Source organism: Bombus vancouverensis, chromosome 18 (genome assembly GCF_051014615.1).
Source record: "Bombus vancouverensis nearcticus chromosome 18, iyBomVanc1_principal, whole genome shotgun sequence".
In the NCBI taxonomy this organism is placed as follows: domain Eukaryota; kingdom Metazoa; phylum Arthropoda; class Insecta; order Hymenoptera; family Apidae; genus Bombus; species Bombus vancouverensis.
In genome coordinates this window covers 1,122,102-1,138,909 of record NC_134928.1, presented here as the reverse complement: position 1 = coordinate 1,138,909, position 16,808 = coordinate 1,122,102, and the positions used below count along the sequence as shown (strand labels likewise).

Below are 16,808 nucleotides of genomic sequence, written 5' to 3'. Positions count from 1 at the left end.
TGAGCCCTCAAAAAAAGTTTACAGCGTGTTTCGGTCGTTACAAACAAGGCGTGGTAAGGATGTTAAGATGGAAAATTTCGAATTGAGCGCGTTGATAGACACCGGTAGTGAGCTGACTCTAATGCGAGCAGATCAGCATGTGAAAATCGGAGCGCCCAGATTAAGTCGGGAAATCGTTGGATTTCGCGGTGTCGGTTCCGGAAGGAATTTTACGCTCGGGAAATTTTCGACGAACATTATTATAAACAATGAGTCGTACTGTATAACCATACACGTAGTTTCAGACACAGTGATGCAACATTCGCTTATTATTGGCGCAGACTTTTTGGACACTGTTGAAATAAGTATAAAAGGGGGAGAATCTTTTATTAGTATAATAAAGGACGAAAATCCCGATGAGTGTCCGGAAGTCCTCAAGATAGATGTAGAGACACAGGCGAGTGAGATAGATTTGTCACACGTTAAGGACATGCAACATAGGCTAAAAAGAGATTTGAAGAGAACCAAAGCATTGCTAAGAGACGCTCAAACGATGCTGGAGATATCGAAAGGTGACTCGACGGGTAAAGCAGCTTTACGACAGCTGAAGAACCAGTTAGAAGATGCAGAATGCGCTAGAGCAGTTGCAGTTAAAGCGAAACAGGCACTGGAGCAAGAACTGAATGAGACGCAGGCTTCGTTGCAGGAAGTACTGCGGCAACTTTCCGAAGCAGTAGATCGTATTAATGTAGCTAGTCGCGAACGAACTGAGCTACTGTCGCAATTGGAAGAAAATAAAGAAGAGTTAGCAGAAGTTTTGAAGAAGTATCGGGCAGCTGTGCAGCAAGTGTCGGAGGAACGGAGAATAGTGGCAAGACACGTGGTGATTGGTAAAGTGGACCACGAGATGGTGTCCTCGTCGGATTCTTGCGGCCAGCAGGAGGACTTAGCGAACATCACGAGGAGGAAGAATCTGGCTAAACAACAGCAACAGGATGTTGTTGATGATATTTCCGAATTTACTGAGAAGGATAGCGTTGCGGGTGTGAGGGTTGTTTCAAGTTTTCGGATAAACTCGAAGAGAGTGAATGCAAGGCGAACGAAAAGACAAGGGAAGTCGCACGCGCGGAATCCCTCCAATAATATCGATACGAAGATTCGATATACAGAGGATGTGGATGACGAGGACGACGATGGGATTGTCGAGGACACGATGAACGTGAAGACCTTCGAAAAAGAAGAGATCATAGTCTCGGTAGATGGTAAGTTGTTAACGTCTTCCATGTACGAACCGAGCCTACGAAAATGTCACGATGCTGCCACGACGATCAAAGCCCCTGACAAGAGTGAAATGGGTAAACAAAGAACGGAGAGGAAGATAGAGGAAGAGCGAAAGAGGAGCAGTAGCATCGAGGACGAACAGACCGCGGTGTTCCAAGAGGAACGAGATCAGCTGCGTACGGACGCAAAGAGACGGATTGAGGAGATCCAAATCCGAAACAAGCGGGCGTATAACAGGAGACGCAAGAAGGCGACAGCATACAGGACGGGAGATCTAGTGGCAATCGAGAGGATGCAGAGGGGTCCCGGGCTAAAGCTGCATCCGAAGTTTCTTGGACCGTACCGGGTGATAAAAGTCCTGCGAAATGACCGATACATAGTGCAGCGAGAGGGGGAGCACGAAGGGCCACGTACAACTTCCACGGCAGCCGATCACATGAAATGGTGGAATGCTGACGATAGTGATGTAAGTGCGAGCGGCGATGATGAGCACATCTGAGGGCAGATGTGATTGTCAGGAAAGGCCGATTGTAATATCGTAGAATAGCTTTGATTGGAGATCGGCTGAAAATAGAAAAACCGTGTACGTCGTGTTTCTGTGGTTCGTTTACATTTAAGAGTGCCTACGTGACTAAAGGCACGTAGTTGGTAGTTCTTACATAGGTATGAGGGAAACAATAGACAACGTTAGAAGAAGGACGGTTTCGCTATCCAAGGCGAATCGAAAAGTGTGCGTGTTGCGAGAATCAGAGTTGATCGAGACGTCGAAGCATAGAGTCGTTAGAATTGAGTTGCGAGTGTTGTCGAGTGTTAGAGTTGCTAGTGAGAGAGAGAGAGAGAGAGAGAGAGAGAGAGTTACCAAATAGTTGTCAAGTTATTTGTTGTAAATACGAGCGTTGCATTTAGTTTTCCTGTTAATCAAACATCGTTTCTCTGTCTAACTAATATCTGTATTTTCAATCCATTATTAATAAATTATAATTAATCGGACAAAATTACACCTTTAATATATTCCGATATTACATTACCGTGATGTAATATTTATCATGCTTATTTTGTACGTAAAACGAATCGTTGGAATATTCCCGAAACTAACGAAGCATTTCCCAAAAGTTAAACCGAAGAAATTAACGCGAATAGTTGAGTGAAATTTTTCCATTAACTTGCTGACCAACCGGCAAATAAAAAATCATAAAAATTGTTTCAATGTGTTGAGGTCACGCATAACTTCTTTTTTCATTGACGATTACCAAACAGGTAAAATTTCGAAATTGTACGAAGGCCACGTGACCAGATCGTATTGGAATTTGAAGTGCATGGAAAAAGACAACTCGAAGTACAAACCTTGAGCTGTACTACTCGAAGTACAAACGTGAACTAATGGATGCAGAAAAGCAATTAACGCCAAACATCCGAACAGCATCTTGGAGCCCGTCATTGTTCTGAAATAAAAGAAGTGACGAATTAAAAAGACGCAGGACTAATAATAATAAAGGAAACTTAGTTCGTATTATAAATTGAATTTACATCAGAAAAGAAGCACGATCAAACGAAACAGATCGTAGAAATGACAAATATCATCGATATACGTTTCAGTGTAATTTCACTTTTGAAAATTATTTAGTTTAATACGATCGTATTCATCGCTCTGAAACTTTCATTGTGCTGCAATTTGTGCTGCGTCTTTTTAATTTCTCTATCTTTCTGTGTTTTCGGAAAAATTACTTGAAAGATTAAGAATTGCTTGCCTTATTTTATTTTCGATTAGTTAGGATTTGATTATTCCAGGTAAGGTTTATTATTTATAACTGGTTTTATCACTTGTTTATTATTTAGGAGTTTGTTATTTTAGGATTAGTACCTTTTAGGATTTCTTATCCTTCGAGTTTCTGTTTCAGATATCTAGGTCTATTTCAAGATGTTTTATTACATTAGGATTATTTATTCGATTAAGATAATTTAAGAGTTTCACAATGTACAAAGAAATAATCGCGTGAAATTTAGATTTATGCTTTAAACGTATTAAACACGCGGTAATTTCAATATCTATAGCCTCGAACGTGTTCTGATTAGTTGTGTCATTGTCTGTGACATTGAAATCACAAAAATCCATTGCAAGTGTGCTGTCATGCAATGTGGATGTAATTGGGTTTTTTGGGTATTTCCTGTATCATCTGATTTGTACAGTACTATTTTAACGCAAGGACAGGAAAGTTATTATATATTTCCCGTCCATTATTTGAATCGTTGTGAAGTGTAACGAATTATATTCGATTCGAGGAGATGTTAATGAATTACCCATTTCATATGTAATTACATGGAAATAAAAATCATTGCAAAAATAATTGATCTAATGACAACGGAATTTCCAATATTTTTTTGTTTCGTCACGTCTTTTTCATAATATATCTTTTATAGGTACGTGATTTATTAATCGTTCGAATGGAAATAATTATTCGTATAATATTCAAATGATTCTAGCCATAAAATAAATTAAAACGATACCTGTAATGCAATCTGCGTATGACGTCAACCTCGATCTATGCTTATACAAGAAATTTTATCAATCAATAACTAGATATACAATAATCAAATATTATAAAATTTCCTGAAAACCTTTAGGTGTTAATATTAAGGTGTTAATATCTTTAATATTTGCAAGTTATTGTTTAGCGCTAATTAGTTAGAATGTAACAAGTGGTGTACCAGAATTGAGATAATTAAGCCACACGAACAATCTTATTTAGATCTTTTTAATTTTTTAATTCTCTTTTGCTCTAATACTTCGTAAAATTAATCTTCATTAGCTACTACACTTCATAGAATAACAAGAGATAATTTTTCTTATATAACGTTTCATTCATAAAATCTATCATTAAAGTATATCTTCATAAAAATATCATTCCATACTAACGGTATATTTGGTGTCATACGAGATAACAGTTACCAGTGATGACATATGTAACTTTATAAAGATATCTCGTTTTATTATATATTAAAAGAATGTACTCATTGCTGCTATATTTCAGATGAAAAAAAGGAGGCAATGATTTTACAGTAAAATCGTTCGTTTACAACTGATTCATTTACATTTCATGATAATACTGTGCATTCTGAATATGCTATGATTTGGTTTAAAATAATAAATAGTCCATTCTTGCATACTATTGCTCCAGCTTTACTTGTATTTTCGATATTGGTATAAATAGAAAGACAATTAATGTCGTTCGAGTCTATTTTCGGATCATTTATATTACGTTTAATCCATATAGTTATTATATGAGACATAGTATCGTAAAATTTGGAAGAATAAAACGTTCGTACAGGAAGTACATTTTATAAGAACTCCAACAAATCTGCGTGTGCACCTAAAATACAAACTGATAGTGATTGTTCATAAGTTTATATACATTATCTAATGTCAATCGAAGGTATCAATTCTTTTTCTCCATAAGAGTACTTTTTCATTTATATGTGTTCAAAAATACATGTGTTCAACCGTGAAGCATATGTCACCTACAACGAAAAAGAGTTTTCCTATACTTAATATTTCCTTTATATACCTATGAAAGTCTATTCTTCGCGTAGTATGAAATTGTGAATAAATCTGGAATATTGTTCAATCTGAAAAGAAAAATAACTTATTGACATCATTCATTGATACGAGATTCAGAATGTTTGTTTTGTCTTGCAGAAAAAGAAGGCAGCCCTTTCTTTTAATGTGAAATAGAAAGCGAAAATTTGAAAACAGATTTTTTGGAAATTTACTTGCAAATATCGTTTTCAATATCGTGATTTTCTTCCCAATGGTACTGTACTTTCAAATTTTCCAGTACCCCTCTAAAAACAAAAAGTCGAACCTCGTTATTATCAACGTAGGCATTACAAGGAAGAGAAGTATTAGAAAGCAGCTCCTTTTTATTATGGATTTCTTTATAATCATGTAAATAAGAAATTCCGGAAATTTTTTCCTCAAGAATTTAATTCTTGTGTTTTGATTGATAATTATTACACTACATACTAACTTTTCGCATACTGTTCGCGTCTAACAATTTCCTAATAATAACTACTTCAAAATTACATATGTTCTTGCACGAATTCAAAAGTACGTATGATACAATTACAATTGATTCTAAAATAATAATTATTTAAAGATATTAAGATACTAATTAAACGTTTCACTATATTTCAAAATCTGGAACAACAAATTTTTATTTATAAAAAATGAAACTGTGTTTATATATTCTTTGTCATGATGCTATTTCTTATTACCATGTCGACATTTTTTAAAATTCATTTTGTTATCTCTACGCAATATGAAAATTCATATACTGCTTAATATTTTTTACATATTATCCATCCACCGCATGATATCTCCTGAAAAATCAAAATATTAATGTTATATTATTACAATGCTTCTTAAATTTCAATTTTTGACAAATTTGAAATCCAATATATTTTGCACAATTATTATTTATCAAAAAATTCTAAGTTAGTAACTTTCTTTTCAAATGGCAAATAACATATACTTTGACTTACCTGTAAGTTTTTGTTCCTAATCATCATTTCCTCTTATAGAACATCATTATTGTTCTTATAATTACTACCAGTGTCATAGATATTGTAGTGGCTACAACTGAATTAATAGAAAATGATAAATAACTGTGTATAACAATAACACATAACTGTGTATAACAATGACACATAACTTTTACTTACATATCAGTCGATAAAGGATTACTGTGATATCCTGTTGATGTTTCTTAAGACACTTGATTAGGTGTGATACGGTATCATTCCTTATGGTATACTGTAGATAAGTATTTTAGAAAATAACAAGAATAAATCTAAATTATTCAGAGGTTCCAGTTTCGGCTTAGACATAAATACAGGACCATTTGCAAAGAAGAAAGGGTGCGTTTCTACAGCCTCGTTATAGTAACCATGAATACCAATCTCTGAATTACTGGTTACTAAACATAAATATCCTATAAAATTTAATATATTTCTTTAATTTTTAATACATACATGAGTTAGTAGTTCTAAATTATGAATCATCCTACCTGTGATATTACACTTTTCCTTATAATATCATCACTCATGTGAACAACATTAAGATCATGTAAACCATGTCATCCTATCTTACTGTGAAGATACTTAGTTATGTTATCTAACATTATAAAAATATCATCAAATTCAAGTCCTTTTATTCACATCACATGGCCATGACGATCTGGTTCTTCGTTATATAATGTTCTAAAATTTGTCGTACATATAGGATGTACAAACCGTGATATCAAGGTATCAGTTCTTCCTTCCCAAGGGACAGTTTCATTAAAATGCTGATAGAATTAAAAATTAATTATTAATATTCTAACAATCATATATGTTAAATACATTATAGTCAACGATATATACCTGAGCGAATGTAGGGGTGATTCCTTGATAATTATAAATGTCATCAGCCCACATCATTGTGCCACTTCTTTGTACTCCAGCCTCTAGATTAACAGCCTAAACAAACATACAAAATTTTATAGAAGCTGTACAAAATATAGTATATATGCGCAATATTGAAGCGTTCAAGGGGATATAAAGGTAATGTACATCACATACACGTGTACTCTCATGCAACAAAATACAATTAGATTTAATAGTATAAGCTCTTTTGTTCATCATAATAGATTGGAAATTTAAGTGTCTTATGAGGGTGAGTAAAAAGTTACCCGCTCTGTCGGTGTAGAATTTATTTTAGGCAATTGTCAAAAAAGACATACATCATTTTTTGACATAATCACTCAATTTCTGTATACACTTTGTCCATTTGCTGAAGGACCTTCGTATTTTCTCATTAAAAAATGTTTTGGGCTGAGCTGCGAACCACGAATGCATCGTCGTCTTCACCTTTTCATCAGCTTTTTCGGCATCCATCTCGCACAAACTTTTTAAAACCCAAATCTGTCGTGCACTATTGCATAAGCAGAGCCGTGGCTGATTTGCAAATGATTTGCCACATTATCCAGCGTCACTCGTCTATTCCATAGAGCATAAGTTCATGAGCACGTTCAATGTTGTCATCGTGGATGTGGACGGGCGTCCAGCTGTTTTTTCATAACACTTATGCGATCCTCTTTGAACTTTTGTGCCCATTCGAACACATTTCGTGACAAAACACTTTCTCCATAATGTGCATTAAATCTTTGATAAATATAGGCATCAAACATAACCTCCGACCACAAGAAACGAATCACAGCATTCGGCGTTCTTAATCACTGGCATTTGTACTTCCATTAATGCATTACGTCGTGGTCGTCCTACGAAGAAAATAAGAAAGATATTTAAGACTGGAACTGTTTAATTTTATTATAAAATTGATATCACTTACTATATCTTAATGCTCCCCATCCAGCAACAAGGGGGTTGTAGCCGACGAAGTTGCTCTTTCGTAGGGGCTTTTTCGTACAAATGGGATATATGTACCCTGAAAAATAAAAAAATAAATGAAAATGCAGGAAACGAATGACCAAAAGTATGAGAAAGAATTGTACACGCTTTATGACACAATATATGTGTACAGTAAGAAATTTCAGGATATGATACTTCAGTAATACTCAATAGCATATATATATATATATATATATATATATATATCGAGTAAGTCCTCAAATATATATATATATATATTTGTATAATAAATATATATATATATATATATATATATATATATTTGAGGACTTACTCGAAAATGGCACCTCCTCCATCAATCTAAGAATGGCAATATTATGATTGTGTATGTTTTCTATTCCATCCATATGTGCACAATGTGCTGCGGTCAAAACATGCCTAGTCGATATCAGGGAACCTCCGCACTTCCATAGTGGTTTGTCTGGGTTTCGGGGATTACGAAAACCTAATGCAGCGATCCATGGCCAAGCGCCTAAAATGCAATAGTCATAGTTGTGAATATACATAATTTTTTCTCACGTAACGAGTAACAACGATTATTACCTATTCGATATTCGATCATACAGCAGACGATAAGTACATACGTACAAATACTCTGAAATAGAGATTTGATAAAGACAGAAATTAAATTTTTATTCCAGTGGAATACAAATTATTAAATAATTCTATATAATTTCTATTTGAACTATACTGAACTATAAAGTTCAAACGTGTAATTTCTGCCCTAACAGTTTTTGATCTCTATCCATATTATTACTCCTATATCAATTTTTTATTTCAAGCAAAAAGATACTCTTCCTAACATGAAGTAAAAGAAAGAAATAATTCAAGTTAATAAGTAAAGTTACTACCGATAAAATCATAGCATTATTATTTGGTCTAATTGAAATGTACATTGATGTGCTGTTTAATGCCTTTAAAGTTCATTCTTTGCAGTAAATGGCTTATTATTAATCGGAAAGAAAGACATAAAACGTACCAAGTTCAGCTGGTTTACCATCGACCACCCTGGTATGAGAGACGTTGCTAAAACCACAGTATGGTGGTCGCAAAGCCTTATACTTATACACAGTTTTTATTAAAATTTCTCTCTTCTCTTTGTTTGGATCGTTCGGACAGCAAACGATCGTAACATTGCCCTGGTATCTGCACACTGATCGTCTATAAAAATCGGTGGCTGTACGGTACTGTATCTGCCATATTTCTTGCAGAGGTTTACATTTTCTGTAGTCAAGGCACCTGCCTTCTTGATTGTTCGGTGTGGTACATTCTGGATCAAACAATTTTAAAACATTTATACAGTTCAAAGATGCGTAAGAAAGCGACACCAATTACTCAACTTTCGAAGTAAAAAGCCGATCAAGTCCACCGGATTGCCCTACAGACACGTATTAATCCGTAAGAGTTAGTCATCATGTTGATAATAATTATCTAAAGAAACTCACGTGAAAATATAAAATTTTAATTGATTAGATATTGTGTTAGCCACACTTAAGAAAGAAAATGAAAATGAATGAAATGAAATAAAAGGACTACCTTCAACCTCATTTTTTAAATAAACACTTTGTCAGTTTTGCGGTAAATAAATTCTTAGGAATTCAGGACAGTTTTTAGTGAATCATTTTGTTTCGACCGTTCGCGGAGAGACGCGATCGCGAGATAGCACGTCAACGAGAGTTGTAAGTTCCCGTTACGATTAAATAATCGACGCCACGAACTGATCGATCCCCTTATTTCGATTATGATAATAAGGGTAGTTCAATGAAATTCCACAGAATTAACACAAATAAATTAATGTTTATTTCAACAACTTATTAACTAGAAAGATATAAATGGAACAAAAAAAATGTAACTGCGTTTTGGTTGATAAGTAATGCGCGACATAACAGATGTGTAGACGGTTCGACTTCTCGAAAAGTTCTGAACGCCTTTCGATTTTTTTCGTTTTTTCTGGAAGTCGCCCTGCTTAATGAACCATGCGCTTGCCACTACAATGTTTGTTTGCCGGGCAGACGCGACGATCCGTCTGCGACATTATAGTGCCGCGATCGATAGTTAAGAATATGACCTATGGTAAGCCGCATGGCGTAACATTCTCCCCCCGTTGAGAGGGTACCGATCAAACTAGCGAGGTGTGGTTGAAGTTCCCATCTTATTTCGTCTCGGTGGCTAGTTGTTCGGGTTTCTCGAGATCGGGTTGAATTGGCAGTGGGACAAGCCTTTTGACGCCCCGATCCAAAATGCTCTTTGCCGTCTGAACTGTAGCTGTCCGGATGACACCATCGGCGCCTGGATGAACCTTGATAACTCGGCCCAGAGGCCAATGCACGGAGGGAACGTTGTCCTCTCTGAGGATGACGATTGTGCCCTTTTGGATGCTGTGTCCACCCTTGCTCCATTTATTGCGGTTGGTTAGCTCGTTCAAATACTCCTTATGCCAGCGGTTCCAAAAATGTTGTTTAAGCTGTTGGATATGCTGCCATTTGGAGAGTCGGTTCGATGGAATGTCTCTGAAATCTCGATCACGTAAGCACATTAATGAATCGCCAATGAGGAAATGTCCGGGAGTGAGGGCTAGGAGATCATTTGGATCGGTGGAGATAGGAGTTAGCGGGCGGGAATTGAGGACTGCTTCTATTTCTATGATAAGAGTATTACGGTGTTAAGCTCATATGTTTCTGTTTCTCCACTCGCGCTGCGCCATAATATCCTTTGATATTTCCGATCCCCTGGTCGTACGAGGAATTGCCGATACATTTTCTCGATGTCGCCAGTGAGTACGTACTGATGAGCGCGGAATCTAATTAATATACAAAATAAATTGTGAATTGATTCGAGAATATAGGATTTCCCCATTTTCATGATTATCGTGATTATTGTATAAATATATTTTTTAACATACTAATAATTAGGTACTTATAAATTAGTATTATCAATTATTTTGCATTTATAATTCCGCCTCTAGTATAAGTGTTAATTGAAAACTAACTTTATGTTTCAAAAAGTACTAGCAAAGTCGTTGAGTAACAAGCCACTGATGCTAACACAAATAGCATTGTCGTAATTAAATATTTCTAAATATTCATTTTTCATTTTGAACCTGTAGAAACAATTTATTATATATACTATTCGCTAAGTAATTGCATATTTAATTAAGTCGAAATATAAAACTTAGTTATTTTGATAATTTAGAAAATAAAAAACTGACAAACATTTCAATTTAATTTATGGTTGGAACAAAAGACAGTTATTTTTCATTAATTGAAATATTGCAATGCAGAGTACTTTCCAAAATACGCCGAGAGTATTCCTGATGGTGAAACGAGCGTTGCTTCATCGAACGCAGCTAAAGAAAACAACATCTATGTAGTTGGTGGTACGATGCCTGAAATAGAGGGCGATAAATTGTACAATACCTGTACTATTTGGGGTCCCGATGGAACTTTGATAGCAAAACACCGAAAGGTAAGTAATATATTCCTTTATGGCTTTGAATTTGAAAATATTGGGGTGAAGAAAGTGACTCTATCTGGGAATAATTTAGGAATATACATATGTACATACGTATACTATAACCAATTCTATAATTTACGGTTTATAAAATACGTTATGATACGGGAAACGCCCATTTTTGTTGTAATGTGTTTGTTGTTGTATAAATTTTTCACATACGAAAATACTTATTTTTTCTCCTTTTTAAACATTATTAAATGATAAGATTTTTTAATAAAAGAAAGTGATAAAAACGCTGTCAGTTATTAAATAAAAAATAATTAAAGTTTAGGAGTTGGTAACTTTGATATTAAATTACAAAAGTTGCAGCAATAGAATTAGCGACTACATTTTTATGTTATTAGGTACATCTATTCGACATCGACATTCCTAATAAGATTACTTTTCGAGAGAGTGATTCACTCAGTCCTGGTAACTCCCTAACGACGTTCGATGTGAAGGGCTGCAAAATAGGTATTGGCATTTGCTATGATATTAGATTCGAGGAAATGGCACGCATTTATCGGAACTGTCACGTCGATTCGGGGTAATTTCACGTTCCGCAAGCAAGGTGAGAGATTCGTACTTCAATTTTGATTGTTATTAGAAAATTTATTAAACACTGACAGAGTAACGATACAGAATGGTCAAACAGCACAGAAAAGAATGTCCAGTACTGACTTGAGAGGTACCTTTTTATATCAAGGACTTGGTTCCTGTGGAGGGGTTATCGCTGGATGCCGGTCACATAGGGTTTCTATTACTGTTTAGTCGCTATTTTGCTGGCCAAGGTATGTGAGATATAATCATCCTTTCGCTGCGTTCTCACGACCACCGTGACATTCCCCCCTCCTTAGTTTCGCTTTGCTCCGCTAAAGCGTAAGGCTCTGGTGGGGCTTCTAAGTTGAATGATCCCCTCATCTTCGTCTTCGGTGATATTTTGGAAGGTGATCGTCCTTGGTACCGTTGATGTTTGATCGATCCTGTTTACGCGAGCGGTAGGGCAGAGTATTTTGATACGTACATTTTTAGGAAGTGATAGGCGTAGACATTCGAAAAGTTTACATTTGTACATTTTTCGCAGGAATAATAATATAATGATTTTCCGTTTGCAAAGGTACGAACGTCAATTCTTCCAGCTTGAAGACAGCAGTCGGGCAAGTTTTGACTGTCTGTCGATTATTAATTAATTCCGATCTGCATTCAGGTGAATTGATTCTATTGTGACTCGGTTGAGTTCTTTTACAAATGTGGATGATTGCCGTTCGTTTACAATATTTGTTTAAGTAGTGACTATCGACAAAGGTGTGTTGTTCTGAGTCGGTTAGTATCAAATCAGTTTCTATTACAGGCGCAATGAATACAGAGTTTTGTTTGGAAGGTATCGGGTAAATTTTAGTTATTTTCCATTCATTGTTTTCCAAAAGCGGCACAGTTATTGTATATATAAGTTTGTTATCTCTTATCCATACCTTTAGTTTGCTTAGATCTAGAATTAGTTGAAAGTTTTGAACTGAAGGTTCGATATGGTTAGTCATAAAGTTTTGTCTCGTTATTTGGTCAAGTGTTTTTAAGAATTGTTCGGGTTCTATAACTTGTGGGTTTATGATTCCTTGTTTCCCTAACATAACAGTGTTAAAAATTTCGTCGATGTTTATATGGAGTTCTGATATGGTAGATTCGGTTTGAATTAATAGGGAGACTAATATTTCGTTTTTTTCATTGTGGTTTTCAATCTTGTGTATATCGTTGGCTAAGTTTTCAAGTTGATTTGTTTTGGTATTGTCTAGCACGCGTTTGATGAGTGCGGTTTGGTTACTAAGAATTGTTTTTATTTTATTGTTGGAATCAAATAATGTATCGATGTTCTTGTTAATGAGTTCTAAATCGTTTTCGTCGAGAGTTCCGAATAAAGTTTTGGATACTGAGCCTATGACATTGAGCAATCCGCGTTTGCTTTTATAACGCAATAATAATTTGAGTTGCCGAGTCAGGTTTTGAAGATTTCTGTACTTAAATTTTAGGCTGCTTATTTCTGGTATGTAAGCGCAAGGTGGTTTACATTGACGGTCTATTAAATCTATTACGCGTTGTAATCTATTAACTTGGTCAATTGGATCGTTAAGGCCTACTATAAGGGTGATATCTATTTGTTCGTTGTACAGATAGCAATTGTCAATGTGTTCCAGGAATATGTTGGCGTAATTCAATGGTTTTACTTCTAGATCGCTTCTAATGTACTCGAGTGTTATGATGATCCATATTATGGTCTTCTTCCTGAAAGGTAGGGTTTTAGCCTGTTACCGTGGATTCTTTGCGTGTGACCGTTGGAATATTCGATAAGATAGGTGGGTGGATTGGATGAGAGGATTTCTGCAGGTCCTAGCCATTCGTGGTCTAGCTTGTTAGTTTTGTGATCGTTATGTACCCATACTTTATCTTTTACTCGGAATATCGTCTGTGTTTTAATAATTTTTCGCATTTGATCCCTCTGGTATCGCTTTTTGTTAGATTCGGTAACTCGTCTTGCTTTAGCTATATAGGCGTTGTGTCGATTTTTCCAGAGGTTAAACAATTGTTCTCTGGTTAGGCTAGGAGTGGTTGATATTGAGGATGGCATGTTAGCTTGTCGTCCAAATGTTAGTTCGAATGGGGTATGTCCGGTCGTCTCGTGTACTGAAGTATTATATCCCATGCATATTAATTTTAAGTTTTCATCCCAGTCGTTCTGTCGGTCGGTCGTACAAGTTCGAATAAGGTCCTTTACTACGGCATGCGTTCGTTCAAGGGATCCGTTAGATTGTGGATGGAAAGAAGTGGTTTTTATGTGTCGGATTTTGAAAGCCCTTTCAAATGTGTCCATCAATTTACATACGAAATTTCGTCCCATGTCCGTCAGAATACTTTTTGGTGCGGAAAATATGTACACATAGTGATCCAAAAGTTCGTTAATGATTGAGTTGTCTGTTTGGTCTTTTAAGGGTATGAGGATGAGATATTTGGTTAATTGATCTTGGATAGACAGGATAAACTGATTGCCCCGTTTGGTTTTGGTGAGAGGTCCGAATATGTCCATTGCGATTTTGTCATTAGGATTAAGCGGTGTGTCAGTTATCATAGGTTGTTCCTTGGCCCTGATACGATTTAGCTTTTCTCGTTGGCAGGTTTCGCAGTTTTGTATGAATTCTGTAACGTCTTGTTCTAGGTTTGTCCAGTGATGGTGCTCTTGTATTCGTTTCACGGTGCGGTGTATACCTAAGTGTCCTACTAATTCGTTATGATTTTCGCGTAGTATCGTTTGTTTTTGTTCGTTATCGTAGTCTACTGGCGGATCTTGTCCAAATATTAATTTAATTTGAGGGAATCTAGTTGTTAGAAACCTTAGCATGAGTTGAATATTTACCTTTTCTAACGTGCTGAAGCTATTGTCGTTTATTCCTATTTGTAAGCGTCCGGTTCGGTGTTTAATAAAGTGTTTGGTTAATTGACGCAACCAATGCTGTTCGTTAAAGTCTCCCAGTTCGGTCTTTGTAATTTGTTTAAAGTGTGGTCTGTTAGGTTTTTAAGTTATCGGAGCTGGGGTGATATTGATTTTCCAGTCTATATTCTCGTCATAATAGTCCGGGTTTTCTACATTGGGTTGGATTTCTTCATTAGTGATAGGATACAATCGGGATAGAGCGTCTGCGGCTGTATTTTCTTTTCCTTTTTTGTATTCGATTTCATAATCGTACTCCTCGAGTCTCAAACGCCATCGCACGAGTCTCGATGAGGGATCTTTAACATTCTTTAACCATTTCAAGGCTTGATGATCGCTTTGAATTTTAAATTTTCTACCAAGTAGGTATTGTCTTAGTCTTTTGATTGACCATACTATTGCTAATAACTCTTTCTCGGTTGTGGAATAATTCTTTTCAGGAGGGTTCAAAGTTCGGGATATATAACAGCATGGATATCCGTCTTGGGAGAGTATTGCTCCTAACCCTTCGTTACTTGCGTCTGTTGTTAATGTGAATGTTTTGTCAAAGTCTGGATATTGTAGTACAGGGGCTTCGCAGAGTTTTTGTTTTAGTGTGTCAAATGCAAGTTGTTGTCTATCGGTCCAGTAGAATGGAGTGTCCTTTTTTGTGAGATCTGTCAATGGTTTTGCGATTTTAGAAAAATTACATATAAATTTTCTATAGTATCCAACGAGTCCTAAGAATGACTTTATGTGGGTCGCGGTCTTTGGTGTTTTAAAGTCTTTCACGGCTTGAATCTTTTTGGGATTAGGCTTTACTCCTTCCTTTGTTACTACGTGTCCTAAGTATTCTAATTCCGGTTTCAAAAATTCGCATTTGTCCGGTTGTATTTTTAATCCTAAATTTTGTAGTCTGTCTAGTATAATGGCTAGATTTCGGTTATGTTCTTGGATGGTGCTCCCGAATATTATAATGTCATCCAGGTATACGAAACAGTTATTTCCTATTAACCCCCGTAGCGCGGTATCCATCATACGTTGAAACGTCGCCGGTGCGTTTTTAAGGCCGAAGGGCATGCGATTATAGTGGAAGTGACCTTGTGGGGTTGAGAATGCAGTATATTTTTTGGAATTTTGCTCCATAGGTATCTGGTGAAATCCTGACAAGAGGTCTAGGGCCGAGAAAAATTTAGCTTTGCCTAAGTGCTCGAGTATTTCGTCCGAATTTGGTAAAGGATACGCGTCTTGGTCTGTTTGCTCGTTTAATTTTCTAAAATCTATAACGATTCTCCATTTTTGTTTGCCTGATGCATCTAATTTTTTTGGAACTACCCAAATTGGTGCGTTATATGGACTGTCCGATGGTTCTATGATTTGTTTGTCTAACATGTCGTTGATTTGAGTCTCGATTTCCTTTTTATGACATTCGGGCGGTCTATAAGATTTGATGTTTATAGGTTTGTCTGTCTTGAGTGCGATTGTATGTTCTGTCAAGTTGGTACATGGTAATGAGTCTGTTTCCATGTTAAAAACGTCTAAGTAATTGATGAGGATTTTCTCAAGGGGTTCTCGAAGTTCTGGATCAATATGTTTGGTACGTATTATTTGTGCGAATTTATTAATTTGGCTTAGTTTATCGGGTTTCTCTATTTCGTTTGTAATGTGACAGATTTGCTTACCAGTGTTGATGAAACATACTGTTGTGGGCTTTCCTTCGATGTATTGGGCTGAGATTAGAGTTTCGCCTGGTCTTATCTTGCTATCGGTTTCCTGGAATGGTAATATAATTTCGTCCAAGGTTAGTTTATTGTTAGTGACGCTGTATTGATACTTTGTAAGGAATGGGAGTCCGATTATTCCATCTTCGATTAGGGGAAAGTTGTTAGGGACTACGTAGAATTGATGATTTTTCTTGAGCATGGTTAAATTGCAAATTTTGTTAGTGGTATGTTTGTCACTTCCCATTAGGAAGGTTTTTGGGTTAGAAGTTTGGACGTTTAGTGAGGCTTTTTCTTTTATAAGGTTGATTCCTGCTCCGGTATCGATGAGGAATCTGGCTCTTCCTCCGTCTCTTCATTGCAGTACGATTGATAGTAATCTTCCGGTGGTGGTGCATTTAACTCGAGGTAAG

General features: G+C 36.0%; 3 protein-coding genes and 1 long non-coding RNA gene across 5 annotated transcripts in view; 2 read left to right on the top strand and 2 right to left on the bottom strand.

Annotated features, from left to right (window-relative positions):
• LOC143304038 (uncharacterized) overlaps positions 1-16,808 on the top strand; it is a 75,628-nt gene that overhangs the window by 22,823 nt on the left and 35,997 nt on the right. The gene's annotated exons all lie outside the window — the stretch shown is intronic.
• On the bottom strand, positions 4,925-7,475 carry LOC143304026 (uncharacterized). The gene is made up of 6 exons (XR_013060720.1): positions 6,987-7,475; positions 6,679-6,774; positions 6,324-6,602; positions 5,980-6,248; positions 5,800-5,896; positions 4,925-5,637 (listed from the first exon to the last, which is right to left on the bottom strand). It is a non-coding gene; the product is annotated as an uncharacterized LOC143304026 (long non-coding RNA).
• Positions 6,993-9,043, bottom strand: LOC143304025 (venom serine protease Bi-VSP-like). The gene is made up of 5 exons (XM_076626308.1): positions 8,705-9,043; positions 8,269-8,320; positions 8,000-8,197; positions 7,646-7,741; positions 6,993-7,574 (listed from the first exon to the last, which is right to left on the bottom strand). Exons 1-5 carry the CDS (start codon positions 8,723-8,725, stop codon positions 7,477-7,479), a joined length of 465 nt encoding a protein of 154 aa, XP_076482423.1. The 5' UTR covers positions 8,726-9,043; the 3' UTR covers positions 6,993-7,476.
• LOC143304040 (omega-amidase NIT2-like) lies at positions 10,952-12,063 on the top strand. 2 transcript variants are annotated; one of them, XM_076626346.1, is made up of 3 exons: positions 10,952-11,190; positions 11,583-11,764; positions 11,847-12,063. In XM_076626346.1, exons 1-3 carry the CDS (start codon positions 11,107-11,109, stop codon positions 11,986-11,988), a joined length of 408 nt encoding a protein of 135 aa, XP_076482461.1. In that variant the 5' UTR covers positions 10,952-11,106; the 3' UTR covers positions 11,989-12,063. The 2 variants fall into 2 exon arrangements, with proteins under 2 accessions (XP_076482461.1, XP_076482462.1); XM_076626347.1 differs by lacking the exon at positions 11,847-12,063 and having other exon boundaries at positions 10,961-11,190; positions 11,583-11,788.

Bases quoted from the DNA above. Each gene is read 5' to 3' on its own strand.
- LOC143304040 (XM_076626346.1), top strand. From the start codon at position 11,107: ATGCCTGAAATAGAGGGCGATAAATTGTACAATACCTGTACTATTTGG. The intron at 11,191-11,582 runs GTAAGTAATATA...TTATGTTATTAG, and splicing joins TGATAGCAAAACACCGAAAG to GTACATCTATTCGACATCGA. The intron at 11,765-11,846 runs GTAATTTCACGT...AAACACTGACAG, and splicing joins AACTGTCACGTCGATTCGGG to AGTAACGATACAGAATGGTC.
- LOC143304025 (XM_076626308.1), bottom strand. From the start codon at position 8,725: ATGGTAAACCAGCTGAACTTG. The intron at 8,321-8,704 runs GTACGTTTTATG...TCTCTATTTCAG, and splicing joins TGGTAAACCAGCTGAACTTG to AGTATTTGTACGTATGTACT. The intron at 8,198-8,268 runs GTAATAATCGTT...ATTGCATTTTAG, and splicing joins TATGATCGAATATCGAATAG to GCGCTTGGCCATGGATCGCT.